Source organism: Phaethon aethereus (genome assembly GCF_964289735.1).
Source record: "Phaethon aethereus genome assembly, chromosome: W".
NCBI classification, from domain to species: domain Eukaryota; kingdom Metazoa; phylum Chordata; class Aves; order Phaethontiformes; family Phaethontidae; genus Phaethon; species Phaethon aethereus.
The window spans coordinates 3,623,728-3,643,544 of record NC_138581.1 but is presented as its reverse complement, the minus strand read 5'-3'; the positions used below and the strand labels follow the sequence as shown (position 1 = coordinate 3,643,544).

At 45.4% G+C, this 19,817-nt stretch overlaps 1 protein-coding gene across 1 annotated transcript in view; it reads right to left on the bottom strand.

Moving 5' to 3' along the window:
- The window catches only part of LOC309415260 (unconventional myosin-Vb-like), a gene marked incomplete at its 3' end in the record, with an annotated part of 151,344 nt that overhangs the window by 49,492 nt on the left and 82,035 nt on the right, over positions 1-19,817 (bottom strand). Inside the window, exons 15-18 of the mRNA XM_082012727.1 lie at positions 14,987-15,136; positions 14,216-14,313; positions 9,740-9,826; positions 563-674 (exon numbers count right to left, since the gene is read on the bottom strand). Coding sequence (XP_081868853.1) covers positions 563-674; positions 9,740-9,826; positions 14,216-14,313; positions 14,987-15,136 — 447 coding nt within the window. The remainder of the gene's footprint in view (positions 1-562; positions 675-9,739; positions 9,827-14,215; positions 14,314-14,986; positions 15,137-19,817) is intronic.

Here is a 19,817-nt window from a genome sequence, read left to right as displayed (position 1 = left end):
ATAAGGTTTTTGTGAGGAGAGGTGGCAAAGACTTCGTATTTGCTTAAGGGAAGAAAGCCCAAATCTATGGGACGCTTTTTCTACATACGTGGCTATTAAAAGTCTTCCACGCATCAAGATAGGGCATTTATTGTATTTTTCTCTTACTCATTTGTACAAAGACGCATTTAATGATTAACTAAGGTTCATGATGTTGTCTAAAACTGGACCTCTAAAATGGGCTCCAGCTATGCCTAGCCAAAACCAGGAGGAGGAGTTAGGGGGACGAATTTTTTTTAAACGTGGCCACTTGCTCATATACAGCCAGCTATAGCAAACTCTGGACTTCACCAGCACTGAAACAGTATGTTCAGCTTGACTGCAGTCAAGAGATCTCATGTCACGCTAGTCTCTCAAGGAGGTAGCGAGAGCAGTCTCATTTTGGAAAAGGCCCCAGGCTGCCTAGGCTGAAGAAGCACCTGCATGAGCAGCAAGTAGGAGCAGGAAGAGCAATTCAGATCATATCAAAGCCGTAAGTTTCTATGCTGTAAAAATCATTGCCAAAGATTTGGTCTCAGCTCACCTTAATGAGGTCTTCCAACAAGGTCTGACAGATCTGCTTCTTGTCGTTCTTAGAGAGGTCTCTCTTTTTCATAAGAACACGATATCTATTGAAAAAGTCGTGGTAGGACCATCTGAAAGCAAAGCATACACAGGATCAGTCTGCATGCTGGGCATTACTTCCTTAAAATAAAGTGTTTGGGTTCATAGCCAAATGAAAATATGAAACTCATACCAAGGGATCCCTCACCACTACCCTCAGCATGGATCAAAGCCATCTGAAAGAACTTAGGTCACCCAAATCTGATCCCCAGTCTCAGTCCTCCCCTGCCATGGAATGACCTTACCAGCGCATTTCTAGCCTGGAACAGAAGGGCCATGGATCACCTTGTTTTCGCTCCTCCTGATGTGCTTCCTAAGCTGCTGCATTTTACCAGTCAAATGCAACAACGCTGTTCCCTTTGGAAAGGATATGCTAATTTCGAAGAGATCATGGATCTCCTGATTTGGACAAAAAAATTTTTAAAAGCAATCTTGCTAAGATGATAGAGAACGAATCAAATAGCAACTTTTCATTTTTCTGCTTTTCCAAACTGTTGAATATTAATTTGAAAGAATTCATTCACTAATCGCTCCACGTTGAGGTCTGTGGCCAAAACCCTTTAAAACAAACATGAAATCTTTGGATTCTGAAAAGACAAAGTAGCCACTTGGAAGATGCCTCACTGTCACCAGCAGTGAAGTCTCCAAACACACAACACTCACTGAAGGAATGAGAGCACTGTATCTTACTGCTAGGAAATATCTCCTGCCGCCGCTGTTAGATGTACAGCCTGCAGACTGGATCCTGAAACTGGCTCAGCATCTGCCAAGATTCAGCCTTCCCCGGTTAACGAGTGAGTTATGGGCCCCTCAAAACCTGAGTTTTTAATTAAAACTCTAGGCGTTTCCAGCACTGTCAAGTACAGCCATCGTTATTAAAAAATAAAGCATAACAAGCATCAAAGGAAGATGGGAGAGAACTGCAGAGATTTTGATTTATGCCCTCACTCAACGGCATCATCTGTGAGCCTGACCCTCACCCACATGGACGTTCTGGCAGCTGAGATACACACGCTGTATGAAGAGCAGCCACACAGAAACCGCTTCTCCTCAGCCCAGCAGCCCCAGGCACGCCTTTATTTTTGTGTTACTACACCCAATTTTTCCTGTTTTTCCACTTCCAGAGATTAAGAGAGGGGAGAAGAAAGGCAAAATAAATTGCAAAGGGCCGGAGCGATGCCTGTGATGGCTCCTTACACTTGGCCAGTTTGCGGTGGCGGGGGCTGGATGAGACATCACACACCTCCTGCGCTCAAGGCTGCCGTCTCTATAAAATAATTCCTCTCTAACAAAACTTCCTGAAGGCTGAAAGCGGGGATATTCGCTAAGGATAGGCATACCAGAACTATAACACTTCTTTCAAAATACATGACCAACACAGCTTCATGTCAGTTCAGAAAATGCAGCAGAGGAGGAAAGCCAGATTGGTTAAAAGCGATACTCTGGTTAAAAGAACACAGTAGAAGAAAATGTTTATAAAGAGAATGAAGGGAGAAAAAGCAAAAAAAGACAACCACTAAGGACTGGGAATTGCCACGCAATTGCTGCACGGACGCATTGCGCCCTGGACAACTTTTGCAAAAAATATGGGAATGGCAAAAACTAGAGAGAGTCCTTAACATCGTCCCTGAAACAAAAGGTAAGACGGAGGGCTCCTGAAGACAGGAGCAAGAAGGAAGGTGTGATGAGAGGATTTCCCACGCTCAGGCTGCTCAGAGTAGCTCTGGAGTCGCCAGATTTAGTGAACGTTTCACCCTTACCTACATGGGCTGCTTCTGGGGCAGACAGCCAAGGCTGCCCCCCCTCAAGTGACCAAAAGTTTTGGACTATCACTAACAAAAAGTAAGATACCTGCCATAGGAAGCTCTCTCTGGGGTGAGGCACAGCAAAACTGAACACAAAGATTACGCAAGACTATGGGCTTGTGTCACGTAGGGTTCAAGCTTAAACTCTCTTTCTCTTTGCTTTCTAGAAGCCTTTGTTTTATGATGACATTCCCCATTTTGTACCCACACCTTCATCCTTTTGCTTTGTGCACATAAAACCCGTTTTCATTTTAAGCACGCCTGAGGCTTTAGGCAGCTCCAAATCAAACCCGACGGGCAAAGCAGAGCACGCGGTGCCCGAAGCACGTGGCCAGGCGTGCGATGCTGGAGACCTCCTGCCTGGCTCCGGTATCACTCAAGCCAGAGAGAACTTGCGGTGGAAGGGGGGAAAGAGAAGGAGGGAGTATTCCCATGAACCTGCCAGAGTCAGTTCAGGGGCTGATATTGTTAACTGCTGCTATTCAGAGGAAGAAATCGTCCTGCAGGTGCCACCCGGGCTCCTCCGGCAAAGAGCAGATGGCGAAGAGGCAACACGTGTAACGAAGGGCATGGGTCCAAGCTGGGCAGAAAGCGGCAAAATCCATCATCTTCCTGCACCAAGACAGAGATGGAGATCCCGCTGCTGTTTTCAAACGACAGAGTCAGACACCTGCAGAAATTCCTTTAAAATAGGTCGTAAGTCCCTACATAGAGGGTCTTTCTTCAGAGCCTGACGTTCTCATTTCACAAGGTGGTAAAAACTGATTTTCCACTTGTTTCCATTTGAGCCCGCCTTTAACATAAATAAGACAACTCACTTTTTCGGATTAAGTCGCACAGGAGCTATTGGAAGCGGCAGGGAATACGCTCACTGATCGCTGTCGGGCTTGTGGCATCCGTAGTCCTCTGCCCACGTCTCCCAGAGGTTCACAGCCAAACGCCGCACCTCCACGGCACAAACGCCGCTTCACCCTTCCTGCAGCGAGGCACCCTCGCTGATTTAACAGGAGATGACAGTCCTGAGATCAAACTGCTGGTACCATCGCCCACAGAGTATCAAGACAAAAGCTCTGCCACCGCCAAGGCTCAGCTGGTCCATCGGGAGTTTCACCGGAGTATTTTCAGTTCCAGTTCACAAGCAAAAGAAAGCTGTGAGGGTTCAGAGGTGCTGTTACGGGACCCCCCCCTGGGAAAGGAGCAATTAAAGCACTCAGGTTTAATGTAACACGCCTGGTTAAACCACTTCAGGTTCAAAGCAGTATAAAATTACCTTACAACTATATGCTTCGAGAGAAACAGACATGATCCCCCAACCCTACGAGGGAGATCTCTCTGGTGCAGAAATACTGAAGCTGCTTTGGCGCACACACACTTTTTTTATTCTGCTGCATATATGTGTCTTTTTTTTTTTTTTTAGGTTCAACATCTCCATCTTCAGCAGAGAAAAGGAAAAAAAAAAAAAGAGAGAGAGAAAATTTATTTCCCTCCTGCTAGACCACAAAGTGATTCCCAGCACGAGACAAAAGCTGCGGCATGTTAGCCCACAGCTTAGCAGGTCAGGAGAGATTACGGGAAGATTACACCTCAGTTCAACTTGTTCACAGGTACTAAATTAAAAGCAGATCTCGAGTTTTCACAATGTTGCCACACAACATGGGCATGCCTCATTGCTAGGAGCTGGAAACCACCAAGGGCCACTAAATAAATACAATTGTTTATAATTATCATGTTCTAAGACCATGCAAGTGGTGTAGTTGGGGAGCTATAACCAAGAAGATTTTTGTACCTGCACAACTGAGAAAGAGGAAGGAGGAGGAATGAAGGAATGGAGAGATACTACGCCAACTTTCCCAAGATAAAATGAAATAAAATAAAATAAAATAAAAATCTGAGGGCTGAGATCAAACACAACCAACCTCAAACATCAAGATTTTGCTTTGAAATCAGCACAGGTCACTAAAGGGAAGAGGCAATAAAAGGAATGGAAGGACACAGGAAAAATAACACACGCCTGTGAAAAATACCTCCCCGGGCTTGAGCTGCAAGGAGGATGCTCAAGGGCTTGGCCAGGAGCGGGAGATTTGGTTAACCCAGCAATTTCTTGGTCACCTACAGGAATTAGACAGAGGGAATAAGCTGTAACACACCCCACAAATTAAGCCTGTATTTGTGGTTTAAAGAACAAGATTGGATGCTTTATACAAAACTACAAGTGGGTGCAAAGCAAAGGGGCTGCTCCTGCCCGAAATCACGAGGCTACGAACCCGAGAGCAGCCCTCGTGCTGCCCAGCCAGCTGGATTTATTACATCTCCCAATTAAAGGGAGGGCTCGGGTAAGAAACCGGGGGTGAAATTCCGACTCCTGAGGAAGCCTTGGAAAAGAATCTCCCCAAGCAGTCAGCAATTGCCCAAAATACCGCCAACCTATTGTTTTAGGGTAATTACAGCAACGCTATTTCAGCGGCACTGAACGAAGAGCGGAAAAGAGGATTATAATAAGAGCTTGAAGCATGTATGACTTAACCATAATACGGTTTCTTTTGGAGGCCTAAAATCACTGAACGCAAAAATCTTTCCATTAAGCATAAATACATTCATCACCCAAGACCATCCCAGTGACCGTGTGCTGAAGAAACCCGGCTTCGTGTAAGAAATCCTGCCAGCACCACGTGGCACTGTCCCCTGAAGGGATCAATATTTTAAGCAGTAAGGAGCTGGACTATATTGATCTTCCTATAGGAGCTGAAGCCTGTTCGGGGGAACACAGGTTGTATATTTGAGCCAAGATTTGACAAGAAATTATTTTAGAAACTGCAGTTCAGGGAGAAAATTTCTCTTGCCTTGTTTACTGCAGCAGAACAGATTTGCCTTTCAATTAGCTCTAAAACATGCAGGCTGGCATTGCTTGAAATTATCTGGAATATATTCAAAGAGCAGAATGAGGGGGAAAAAAACACCCCTATTTACATATTATTCCTTTCTGGGGAGTGGGGAGAGCGGACAAGCAGGGCTGCTGGTAGACAAAGCCATTTATAGGCTTTGTTTCCCTGAAACGACTGCATGACAGCTAAAGGCACATTATGAAAAAGAATATTTTATACCCAAGGTTGTCCATGATACATTTCAATTATGAATGTTCAATGTTCGTAGAGTTTAGCAGCTGTGATTTCATATGGAACTGATACAATGATGCTGCATCTGACAGTCAGCTCCAGCAAAACCAGAGGAAGCAGCCAAATGCCAAAAATACTTAAACAATAAATTTCATACAAGACCACTACAATAAAAGTATTTCGGATAGACTGCAACGAGAGCGTTATTCAGAGTGATGGCACAGTGGGAGACCACTGCTGTTGTACCACTGGCTGGAAACCACTAGAACCAGCAAGAAGAAAAATGTAGAGTTTTGACAAAATGCAAGTTGAAAATTTGTTTTAGAGAGTATTTTGTTATTAATGGAGCTCTGCACCAATTAATTCTCTACAGACTAATCTTTACGTAGCCAGTTTCCATAACAAAGATAAATGGTTTTATAGTACAGAGACATCTTCCATGCTTTACCCACGGAAGCTGATGATAGATTTACTATCTACACATCTAAGACAGTCCATTCATCACAGTCATTTATGTACATGCTAACAAATACATTTCTTAAATGCTGCATAACATTTCAAACCAAATGATACATTTTCAATTTACTTGAGAAAGCGGCAGAGTTCAGCGTACCATGGAAATGATAAAATAAAGCCACGCGTACCCAAAGTGGGGAGCGTGAGGCTTCACCTTTCAGCGGGAATATATCATGACTTACATGGGTTGAAGAACACTAATATAATATTTAACCCTTTTTTTCTTAAAGGAACCCAGTAAAAAAATTATCGAAGCCTCAAAACTTTTAATTCTTTGACCCATAAAGTAACTGTAGTGGAGAAGCGTGAAACAACGGCAGAAGGTGGCTTCATCCAGAGATCTCTGACTCAAAGCCACATCACGCTTAGAAATTACTCTTGTGACAGTATGCTGGAAAATATTAAGATATAAATACCGCGGGATGAAAATAAACATTTTCTCCTGTTTCTGTAATACAACTTCTCTTAAGAGAAAACATTTTTAAAATTTCCTGTTGCTCTAAAGGTAAATTGCTTATACCCAAGTGAAGCAAAACTCACAAAGATGAAGTTTTTCCATTATTATTTTAAGTGGTTTAAACTTACAGTCTTCACACAGGGTTTAAATTTAAAGCAATGACCCTCCTTTTTGGTTTTATCCTTGATCAATCACTATAATCAGACTTGTCTCAAAATACAAGGAAATATGGAGGAATAATCAATGCTCTCTGTGATCAAAATTGAGACTGACCTCATGCACATAAAACCTCAGAAAAAATTAAAACATCTACTACATTTCCCACAGAATAAGATCCTGTGGCAGCAGCTTTTGCCAAGCTGGCTTATAAAGCCAATTCAAATATACAGATTATTCACAACCTTTCAATGATGCTGCCCAACTCCTAGGTCTGGCTTATGTCTTATGAGGAGCGGCTGAGGGAACTGGGGTTGTTTAGTCTGGAGAAGAGGAGGCTGAAGGGAGACATTATCGCTCTCTACAACTACCTGAAAGGGGGTTGTGGCAATGAGGGTGTTGGTCTCTTCTCCCAAGTAACTAGTGATAGGACAAGAGGAAATGGCCTCAAGTTGCGCCAGGGGAGGTTTAGATTGGATATTAGGAAAAATTTCTTCACTGAGAGGGTGGTCAGGCATTGGAACAGGCTGCCCAGGGAGGTGGTGGAGTCGCCATCCCTGGAAGTGTTCAAAAAACGTGTGGATGTGGCACTTCAGGACATGGTTTAGGGGACATGGTGGTTCTGGATTAATGGTTGGACTTGATGATCTTAAAGGTCCTTTCCAACCTAGTGATTCTGTGATTCTGTGATTCAAGACTGGAATTTTAGGACCGAGGAAGGTGAAGAACTACCAAAACCCAAAGTGAGTGTCTTATTTCATGCAGAGTTGTTGCTGTATACAGTTATCTTCTAGAAACACTAAAATAAATAAAAATCTGTCCCTGAAGCTACCGAACACTGAACTGGAGAAGGTCATCCTGAAAGGCTTGAAATAGCTGTTTGCACCTTTTTTTTTTACCCTGGAGGAAGAACAAAAGTTGACAACTTGCAGTGACGGAAGAGTTCCGTATTCTTAAGTGTCCTGGGGAAAAGACCTCATAACCAAAAGCACACAAGCAGAGACAAAAGCATCCCTTTTGAGTCTTTCAGGACGGAGCGGTCTTCGCACCGCTCAATTATTTGCCATAAATAGATCTTGGCTGGTCTCCAGGTGCTGCAGTGGTTTCTCCCCTCTGTTCCCCCTCCCCAGTTACTAATTATACATCAATTTTAGTATCAATTTTAGCGCCGTAGAGTCTAAACTGCACAGAGTTGAGTGAGCAGAGTTGGAAAAATGCTGCAAGTTTTAGGAAAACTATGGATGGAGAGGAAGGGGGTATCCCTGCAGCAATGCTAAGACCAGTAGCAAAACCCATGGACAACCCTCAAGTCAGAGCTGCCCAAACTTCCCCCGAGACCCACAGCTGCAGAGCCAGGAGCATCCACTACACTGGGGAGCGTGACCACTTGGTTAGTAAGCAGACAACTGCCTTTCTGTGGCCTCTTCCAAAGGAAACCACAGCTGCTTCACTGCTCGGGGGCTTTCAGGGCAAGAGGACAGGCAGATGGATTTGGCCCTGCTGCTACTTTAACAAAGAAGATAATAAAAGACCCGACCCGTGGGCTGTTTTTTTAATTCCTCACCGTGGCTTAGAGACCGTGTAATTCAGGAGCAACTTTTTATTAGTTCCTTCCACAAATGCCTCAAAGACTTCGGAGAAGGCAGTCAAAGGTGGTGCTGGGTCTTCTAACAGGGCCAGACCCTCAACAGCAGGACCCAAATCTCCATTCGCCTCTCTGCCACCCTCCCACACTGCCAGGGGAGAGAGAGAAATTGGTTTCTATAAACCTTTTCTTTTCTTTTTTCCCCTTCTTAAGGTGCTGAGCTCAGCTGGCCAGGGGGATCCCCATCAGCAGTTTTTGCCTGTCCACGGAGGTCACTGGCTGGCAGAGGCTTCACGGGGGTTAGGTCCAGCAGAGTCACCTCACGCCAACACACAGAAGCTGCCATCAATAGTCAGAGGCTCTTTCCAGCTTTGCAGGAGATGAGAGTTACTGATAAGGCAGCTGATAACGCTCCTCCCCAAAAACCGGCACAGGGAGTTTCGCATGGCGTCCAACATCGCGCTGAGCCGACTCTTTACCGCGCGTATTTATAACTCCCTTGTTCCGTCTAAAAAGGCTGATGGCTATGCTGACATTAACACAAAGCTGCTTGGCACTAAAACACAATTGATGCATTTTTAGAATTATTTGCCCTTGTCATCTTCAGGGCTTATTTATAGTTTACGTTTTCTGATTTATTAGGCCCTAAAAACCTCGTTTGAATTTCATATCACAATCAGCAAGAGCCACACCACCCATAACCTTTCCTTTTTAAGATGCAAGAGTTTGAAACCTAGTATGCTTTGGATGTGCGGTGTGAAGGTTGTAATTGTAAATTATTATTTGTAAAGTTGTAAATTATTATTTCAAGTCTGAAATAATAATTTACAACCCTTACTTTCTTTCTCTGCAAGTATAATCAAAATATTTTTGGCCGAAATTACTATTGCAGCAAGGGTCTGAAGCCAAAAAAAAAAAAAGGAAAGGAGGAAAGGAAAGGAAACTGTACAGGGCAAGGAGCTTTTGTATGGGGAGCTTCAGGCAAGCAGGGAAGAAGTCCTCTAGGGTAACACTTGCTTCCAGGTAAGATAGGTGCAGAGGATATAGAGCCATTATTTTGGTGCTTGCTGTCCACCTCCGTATGGGATCCAAGCTGGTTTCCTTTATCTGCCACACACCAGCATTTTCAGAGATTTCATCACAGAAAAATTACTTCTCAGAACCAAACTGAAAGCACCAGCTGAAATGCTGGACATGACACAACACATCCGCCAGCAGCCTCACTGTGCAGCTCATTGCTTGGTAACAAAACTCTGAGACTTGACGAACCCAGGACCTAACGGGGCTTTTGCAAAACGCAAAAAACATATCCTGGATATAAACCAACCTAAATAAACCCTGTTTTTCCTAAAAAACACTAGTGTTTTCTTCTCCATCCCTCGCCCCAGATAATGAGCTTGCTGAGTAAAGCAAGCACAGCTTTGCACCAGCAGCACGACATCACGCCGAATTCCCGGCACAGTACCTGGACGGGAAGCCAGCTGCACTGATGCGGATGGTCTCCAGCACTCCACAAGCTCTCAGCTGCTGCACCGCTCTCTTAGGATCAAATCTGCAATTATATTTAGGATAGAGATTAACACAGTGAGAAGGAACCCGCATCATCAACCTACCTGATAGTGACTCCTGGGGACAGGAACTAGCCTCCCATTTGGGGAAAAAAACTCTGCTCACATCATCTGTATTGGGACTGAAGAAAACCATACATCCATGGATAGCTTTTGTCCATAGCCATTGCCTTGCAAACCCCAGTATAACCACAGATCCCATGCCTTGCTTTGGGAACAGGCTGCACAGATGTCAAACGCTTTCTCTCCATGTCACCAGACGTTGTGCTTTTCAAGTACAACGGACCTTGCTATTGCCCTACTATCAATGCCAAGTGGTACTCTTGGGACAAGGTGACAGTCTGTTGCAATTAGTCTCTACAGCCATAATCTACCCAGCTATGTAAAGCAATACAACCATGACAAAGAAGGGAACAGGCTACACCAACCACAAGCTGCCTGATGAACCAGACAGCATTACTTTTGCAACTGTAAGGGCAATGACATATTTCCAGAAAGAAATCAAATTCAACAGCAAAACAAATCCAATATATTAAATTCCATACCAAAACAGAGTAATTAACAGGTTTCACAGGTCTGCAGACCATTAAGTGTACCAAGAACAGCTATGCTCACGTTCCAGACTAAGGGCTTTAGTAGGCATCATGTGGAAATTGCAGGTATTTCTGCTTTCAGCTGTCTGCCCTCCTCTTTTTAGCTGGCATTACCCCTTACCACTGGCATCTCACTTCCATCAGTGATTTGTGCTGAAAAATTTCATGCTAACTTCCAGCAGAATACTTGGGCTGTGCTCTCTCTGGTTCCTGGCGTGAACCCACCTCTAGACCGGTCTATCTTTGCACAGAGTCCAGATACCAGCATCCCCTATCGCTTCTCCCTTCTTCCACCAAATGCACGAAGAGGTCTTCAGCTCGAGGTGTTGGACCCTGGAAGAGGTCACTGGATCAAGCTTGGGCTCATAAGATGTAGACATCCATAGATGTAGATGTCCATAGCTGTGTTAGGTTTCCAGAACAAAGGTGAGGAACCAAAGGACCTGCTTGTCCTTTCCTGAAAGCCTAAAGTGTTTACACCTGCAGGTCAAGATTGCATGAATAATTCTGCCTGCCCTTCACTGTTCAAAAGCAGTCTAAGAAATAGTTCCCTGCTACTTTGTGCATTTTTAAATTCCCTAGACCTGTCAAGTCTACAGCAAGTTATTCACTGTAATACCACAAACATGATGGAGAAAATCCATCTTGGCTGTCACTCGCTTTGAGGAAGAATCCACAAGGGTGCAATTTCCATAATGATAAATAATAAACAAGACTGGCAGATGGATGGGGAAGATCCGGGGAAGATCCCAGGCAATCTATGTTGTAAATAAGGGAGACCTTTCTGCAACACGGCCAAGCTCTGCTCACTGGGGGTGAAATGGAGTAACCAGAGCGGCTGCAGTCATTGATCAGCATGGAAAGCCAGGACCTTTTCTAGCAGCAATCCCAGCTATGGGCTGAGGCTGAAATAAAGAGCTTAAAAGCGGGACAATACACATTATTACAAACCCCTTTTCCTTGCCATGCCAGGTAGAAGCACCTAGCAGGTTGCTTTTGGCCTGGGAACTCAAGTAAGAGATCACAAACCCTTCCTGAAACAGAAATGGGAAGGAAAGTTGTCTACAGTAGAAGCTGAAGTCAGGCACTCCCCTCACATCTCTCTCTTTGAAGTCTTCTCCGTGAGGGAACAAGCTCAAATGGAGCAAATATCACTGCGTGGTGCCAATGCTTCCTCCAGGCTGGAAGTCGGACACCCCTCACCTCCCTGAGAAACAAACCTTACATTTGCACCAAGATGTAAGGTAGAAATGCGAGTAATGCAGGTTGCAAGAGACCTTAGGAGATCTCTAGTCCAATCTCCTATGTTCAAAAGCTGGAGCAGCTATGGGGGCAGACCCAAAGCTCAGGGCTTTCTCCAGTCAAGGGCTGAACACCTCCAAAGAAGGAGGTTGCACAACATCTCTGGGCAGCCTGCTCCACTGATAGACTAACCTCATGGAGAAAAAAATGTTTCCTTATCTCCAGTCTGAACCTCTCACTTCAATTTGTAGCCATTGACACCTGTCCTTCCACCACACAGTGCTGTGAAGAGCATGGCTTCGTCCTCTTGGTAGCTCTTGCAAGCAGTGGAAGGCTGCTATTAGGTCCCCTCTCTTCTCCAGGCTAAACATCTCCTTTGAGCAAAAAAGTAATGTTCTTGTGAGCTGAAAAACATTATGTTTTAGGAAGAGAAAAAAGTCTGTGTTTTTTCACTGAACAACGAACGTAACAGTGTGTGCTCTGCATGCTACAAGATACCATTTCAACGCTAACCCAGAGCAGTGCCACTGATGTTTCATTTCACTAATACCTCCTGGCACCATGTATTTTTCATCACAAGTGCCTCTGAAATACAGGCTCCTTTAGAGCCATGCCAGTATTCTCCAGACCTGAGTTTTACATATAAGCAAACAGATTTCATTCAAGCCACACTTAAGGATACAAATTCCTCAAGCTGGTGGCAGCAAGATCAACATTGACCACGATTCCCAGATCACAATTTCAATTAAGCAATCCACGATGGGTGAGGAGGGAGATAAATTCTTGCAGAAGAACCCCCAGTACAAGACACCCGAACCAGTGCTTTCTGGCTCGTTAGATGGGGATGCAACACCACCAGCCCAACCCAAAGCACCTTCCTGTGGTTTCCCAGCCATGGTGACTCCTGCAATGCTGCTGGCTGCAGACAGACACCTGCACGCTGCTCCGCCAGAACAGTTCCTGTGTCTATTTTGGTTTACCCTTTGTTCCTAAAATACCAGGCTTTGGCAGCTCTGACGTTGGCCATATGGGGAGCATTGCATTGGAGCCAGTCTTTACTCAGACTGCAAGCAGGCACAAGGAAAATTATCCTCCTGGTATTTGCCCTCCGTAACATCTTGGAAGTACAACCGAGTTCACTCAGATAATTATTGCACCTCGACAACCAGAAGCTTGCACATTTATAAAATGATATTAACTGTATCTTGATCATCCCATGAAAAACCGAGTTGCAAAGTTAAAGGCAAAGAAGTGAAGATGGATGGGCTGAAAGTAGAGCTGTGTAGGGTGTCTTGGAAACACTCTTTGGAAAGGTGAAGCCATTTCACCATGCAGATCCACTACAGAAAGTTAGAAAATACTTTTGTGCTTTACCTAAAGAAAGCAAACAAACAAAAAATATAGTCCTGAATTTCATTTAAATGGACAACCTCTACAATAGACAACAGGAGATTGAGGCCCTAAGCATCTCCAGTACCTACAACATGGTACATGAAATAGATACAACAGACCACAGAAACTGCCGTCTCAGCACAGGCAGCCAACATAGCCTTCTCCAGAGCTGTTAACTAATCACTGAATGAATCAGTTAAATATAAGCCAGTTCCGCAATGTCTTCTAACCATTAATACCCTTCACTTTGCTGTTTGCAGGGAGAGAAGAGTCAAGCCAGGGAAACTTCCTGTTGGATACATATCCACCAGCATATCATGACCAAGGGTGAGCCTGCTTACAGATGCTTCGTCCTCCTTTGCAGGACACTGTTGGAGCCGTCTGGGCACTCCGAGGTGGCACCGTGCTCGCCGGGAGCACTCAGACTGCGTTGGATCAGCTGGAGGGCAATGCCTCCCTGCTTATGGGGTACGATTATAACCCTGCTTTCTTAAATGTCACCACCTGCAGTTATGCCAGGGCCTTTAGAAGACGTCACAACAAGATCTATGAGGTCGCTGCATACTAATGGCCAAGCTTTTTTGGAGTTACAGGGAACAAAATTGTGTACAAATACATTATCAAGAGGTCAAGCAAGGCTAGCAGCTATCTGCTTGCAACGTTCGCGGCTCTGAAATACAGAGGAAGATCAAGCCTGGCTTTTTTGCTTCCGCTGCTCCCTCGCCTGGAAACCTGCCTGAAGTTGATACAAGTCATGTCTTTACTTTTTCCACATTTATTTTGGAAGCACCAAGACTTTTTTGTTCATTTTACAAGCCATTTTGCAAGCACACTACTTATCTCCACTTTTTCATTTCTTTCTCTGCTATTTTTCACTGTTTAATACTATAACTATTTAAATCAAATTATGAAATCGTACAAAGACCCTATTACTGCAAAGCAAAGATGCTCAGTATTAGCAGAGGGTATCTATGAATTGCTAGGACCTGCGTTAGTCTGCACTTCAGCGGCACAAAAACCACATCACAAAACCAGTCATGGGAACAACATTTTAAGGGGTGAAATCTCTTCAGCAAGAGGAAAAGTCCAATGCACACTCTGTTGCTAAAACACTGAACAGATTTGCTCATCTGAAAGCCAACTTACTTAAAGGGGAGCTTCTCGTCGTTCGGCTTGATGCAGCGCACGTAGTGCGGGCTGGTGGCGTTCAGAGTCTCCATGAGCAAATGCAGCGAGTTGCGGAACTGAAAGACAAAACCACTCGTTTTGAGGAGGGATGAAGGTGCTGTATCACGCACCCCACGGTGGCAGGTGCTGCAAGCCACCTGCGGTGCCAGCCTCTGGATGTGACACAGCATGAACCTCCCCATCGGCCCAGCACATGCAAGAGCAGTTTCGAGAAGACACTGGTGGGATGAGGACTTCTGGCTCAATGAGGTACAAGAGCAACAAGCATTTTCTTGGGACTTTACCCAGTTGGGTCTCGAAAAATCCCCATGGCTGGAGACAGCACAACCTCTCTCAGCCCCTGTTGCACTGCCTGACTGTCCACACAGGGGGAAAAATGCTCTTTTCTCAAGTTGTTTCACTTTATGAGCACCATAGTACATTGGGATACAGTCCAGTGAATTCCAGGGTGGCCTCCACCCTCCTCAGACCATGTCTCGACTGCTTCCAGTCAAGACTACTCAAGCCTGCTCTTCCAGAGACACTGCTAGAAGGTGTCCAAAATGCAACTGCCAAACTGTGCCCATCCTACAACACCGGTCATGGGAAAGTCTCCTCACATCCCCCCTAACAGCTTTTTATTAATCTCTGCTTCAAACTGAAGAAACGAGACCTTAACTGTCAAAATGTATCTGGATTCACCTGCCCTGTTCTCCTGCTGTCATTCGACTTGCTCATATCATACGTTACCTGGTGCCCCACCGTCTTCTTGTGCTCTTTATTGGCAGCTTTGATCACTGGCCTGGCAGAACGGACGCTGATTTTGGATGTTCCCTTTCCCATGGAAGTGGTGGGTGCAGCATCCTTCTCTTCTTGGAATAAGTCTGCTATCATTTGATACTAAAAGGAGAGACAACACCTCAGCACCTCTAGCCCTGCTCTTTGCTGAACAAACCCACCCAAGTCACGTTGCTCCGGTCAATTTTTACCCATCTTAAACCAGGAAGGGGAAAAAGGGCAACAAAGTGAAAGGAAGAAGCGTTGCCTACGGAAACCACATCAGCAGGACCACTGGCCAGTCTGTTTTGTACTTCTTCAAACCTTGAAATGTGCACATTAAACCAGGCCAAAAAAAAAAAAAAAAAAAGAGGATGGCTAGCTGCAAGGCTGGATTGCTGAAGCACTGCCCGAGGCACAACACCTCCTGAACGTCAGGTGACTCTTGCTCCCAGGCTTCGTTTCACGGTACTCATCCAGTCCTGACTGCAGCAAGGATGCTGCCTGCCCAACACAGGTCTCCACATGAGGACCGGCAGCAGCTCCCACCACAGCCCCAGAGGCACCCTTGCTTTTGAAACAATTAAGAGACACCAGCACTTCCTCACTAATTACCTGCATTTCAGCATCAATGAGCAAGGGGACAGCAGGACTGTCGCTCTGCAGCCCTGGAAGCACCACATGTAGCTCCTCGGATCCCTAAGCCTGGGGTTTCTGGCAAGCCAGCAGCAACACTTCTGATTCTTAAACAAGAGAACAGGGGAGCTGGCAAATGCAGTTAATGCCTTGGGTTTTGTTTTGGGTTTTTTGTTTGTTTGTTTGTGGGGCAGGATCTTCAAATCTGCATTAGGTTGAGGAACTTGAATATTAGGTAAGTCACAATAAATCTGGCCTGTTTATAAGGGCTGCTAAATTGTCACATCTCGACTCCAGCTGTGCACCTACACAGGTTCCCACTACAGCCGTGCTTTACATTCAAATAGTAAATTCTTAAATGGAAGAAAAACCTTCACCTTCACCAATGTGACCAGGTGGCATTTCACTTACCCACGGCCGAGCCGGGCTCCAGCCCGGTGACGCTGCCGAAGCGCCCGTGACGCCACCGCAGCGGCACGCAGCCCGCCAGCAGCCCCCGGGGGAGAGGGCACCAGCATCACGCTTCCCTGGCCCGCGGCACGCCGTGCCCGACACGGCCACGTGCAAACACTGGCACGAGGCAGCAGCGCACGATACAGCGCTCTTGCCTCCAGCCCAGGCTCCTCCAGAAGCCAAACTTGGTTGTATTTCCATTAAGATCCCGAGAAGGGCGCAGGAGTTTACCACTTTACAGACATTAGCGGCCAGCCCCATGCTGGAAAGGGCTGCCTGGCTCTCTGCCACATCCCTGGACCAAGACAGGAATATTTCCAGCCCCGGTCCCACCGGCTGTTGGCACAGCTTGCTAGAACAGCAGCCTAAATACCGCTGTGGAAAGGAAACTGTTTGCATTACATTAGCAAATTGCTCGCAGGCTCCGAGACAGCACCTGCTAAGGATCTGCTTCGTACTCGCAGCTTTTATTTTTCATCTCTGCAGCTCGCTCAACTCCTACCAGAATAAAGGCTCACACCTTCTTTTGCCCAACACTCTATCCCCCGCAAAAAAGACACCCGGACAGCTGTTGTACTGTCACCGTCTTGGGTGCTTTGCCTCCTGCAAACACAGGAGTTTTGAGTGTCACATGCTTGATGCTGGAAGACCTCCACCACAGGCTCCATTTTACTGCCTCGCGCCTGACAACGTGGTAAAACCCCCGGCTGTAATTTCAGGTTTCAAAATATCTTCTCAACGCATAGCTGGGAGCGCCATCGACCCCTCCATCGCTTGCTAGAAATAACAAGAGCGCTTGCTCCCGCACAAATACTCGACAAGAATCGCGGAGGTGAGCTCTCAGCTTGCTTAATGCAAAACTGGTCTAACTGGGACCACCCGTAACAGCCCAGGATCTATTCCACGGATGCCGAGGGATAAGCAAGAAGGATAGATCCCTCCTTCCCAACCGGCAGAGTCAAAACCACTGATGCGTTATTTGTAATTATAGAGGACTGGAATATAATCTCTTAACTGCATGCCCACATGCTCTCAATTCGGTATTTCTTTAATTCAAAGAACAACAACTCTCAACTGTTTTAGCTGACCAGCGCTAACAAAACTAATTAGCTGCTTTATAAAATCTCTTTCACCATCTTGTTGACAGCAGCGATTGCATTCTAATTAGCAAAACACAATTCTGCCCTGGTGGGAGTGCTTCATCAGCGATGCACTTGCTGGCAGAGAGGTGTTTAAGTCCTTGCCGTGTCGAATTGACAGCGTCCCCCCTTGCCCCGTGTATCGCCTCAGTGGGAATACAAAGAGGAAAGCAGTGAATATTGTATGCAGACCTGATCCTGAGTACAGGACAAAGTCCTCGTGGCACAGCCTTTCGCAGCACAAATTTAAGTTTTAGTCAAATTAGCACATTTTAGTGGCAGACCCAGCACTGCCACTGCTGCTCTTTTTGGTTCAGAGAAACCGTGTTGCTTTATTACAGCAAAATAAAAAATACATTTATTTGTTTATATCCTTGGAGTGTGGCACATGGCGGGCAAAAGATTAAAAAAAAAAATCAGGATAACTGAATCTGCTGGCTAACGGGGTTAAGGAAAGCAAGAGCAGAAGATCAGGCTTTGGAGGCTCTGCAGGAGGAGGGTGAGGATGTTCTCACCAAGGGAAGCACTGCGCTTCCTCCCGGGACAGCACGGCATCAGCACGAGCTGACGACATCCACTGCTCCTACGTCATTAAAGAAATAGCTCAAAGACAGAAGTTCATCAAATCATCACCCAGAGATTCTCAGAGCCAAGGGCATTTGAGAGTGTTTTAACCTGGCCCACAAATGCAGATGTCAGTGTCACCTACAGAGCCACCACCATGATTTCACAAGGTCGTAACACCCGATCCCAAGGAGCATTAGCTTAGTTTGCAGGCCAGGTAAACCTCAGTCTTTGGTCCTGAGGCATACACACATTAATGGCTTTTTAGATCAAGCAAAGCAGTTGCAAGGAGCAGGGTTTGGGGGTTTTTTTGCTATTAATCCAAAGCCCAGCCTGCTCTGATATTATATTATAGTGCCTATATATGAGAGAGAAGAGGAGGAGATGCTGCCAATAATCCCATTTCAGCATTTTTTAATATTTCTTGTTTTAAGGGATGAGTTGCACCATCCACACTACAACACACTACTCCAACGAATTGCATCTCTCCTCTGCACCTATGGGAAGAAGTTGAACAGAAATCCCTATCGGAAACTGCCAGTTCTGCAAGCACTACCTCCAACAGCAACTTCAGCACTGGATAAATAATTCATCATACAGCACCAATTATTCCTGCAGGTTACCTGGCATTTCTAGTAAGCTCTAATCATGCCCAGTTTTTACCCTGGGAAAGCTGTGAGCTTCCTGAGCACACAGAGTTCTTGATTTGGGCATTAATACAACCCAGCTTTGCAGTTATTAGACTCGCAACTACCCCCATGAATGAGAAAATGGCACATCTTGACATCTTCATATGGATTCCTTGCTGAGATGCAGGGCAAGCCACTGACAACGCTCAATTAATTTCCCATTCTCATCTCTTTCTTTGACAAGAACCAACTCCTGCTTAAAATGCTCCTAAAAATAATACTTCCTCCCTCTCCCCTCATCACGTTCCTTATTTAGGGTGACATTTGGAAGGTCACATCCAGCCATAAACCCAAAGGAAGGTGGCACAAAGAGGAGAAATCTGGATGTATGACACATCTGCTTGCAATATGCAGGCGAGATTCAAAATTTGTACTCGAAAAAAATAAATGCAAGTTAACAAACTGGCCTGTGCTGGGGAAGGCTTTGAAATGGTTCGGAGAAAAGCAGATATATTCCCTTCCCTACACCACACATGAAGTCTGGTGGAAACAACGGTGCCCCAGAGTCATGCAGTCTCCATCTTGGCTGCTTGACGGTGTGTTGGACTTTGTAGGGCTGGATTTTCGTACCAACTTTTTAATAAGACAGTTACCCCGAAAGGGTTAAGGTAGTTAAAGTCTCAACTCGTTAACTGACAATGAAAGACTCAAGGTTGCAGGGGGAATTTTTGGTCTGCTTTTAAATGACAAGAACTTGAAATGCCCTAAAATTCTCATCATTGGCACTTTTAACCCAGCCCACCCAAGTGCAGATGCATGCTCAGGGGTGAAGAAGAGTCAATATAAAACCAGCTTCGTTCACACGTGCAAGTGGGAAGTCTCCAACTCGAAGCCCACTTGCCAAGTGCTCATTTAGTGCAGGCATGACCCACACCAAAGCCTGCAGAGCCCCACAGCTACTATTCTTCTGCTTCCAACAGCCCACCAAGTTCACAGCCCTTGGAACTAATGGAGACTTTAAACCACAGATACCAAAAAGCTCTTTACGAGGAGACTCGGTATTCGAGGTCAGTCAATACATCTCTGTTGGCACTGATGCAATGCGGTGCTGACAAGTCGTTTTTCAATACTCAGGAGAGGAAAGGTACATGGCACAGAGTCTTGTAATACAGGAGCAAAAGCAAGCGTGATCATCAATATGTATTAATTTGTTAACGTTACATACTGGCAGCAGTGTAAAATAGCTCAACAGCAGCTGTAATGTCTCAGAGTTTGTGTCAGATTTCCAGCACTGTATATTAACCCTAATTTTTTGCATACTAATTATTGAAGTAATTAAATTGCAGGGCCAAATATGATGGGATTACAGCTAAGGGGAACAGC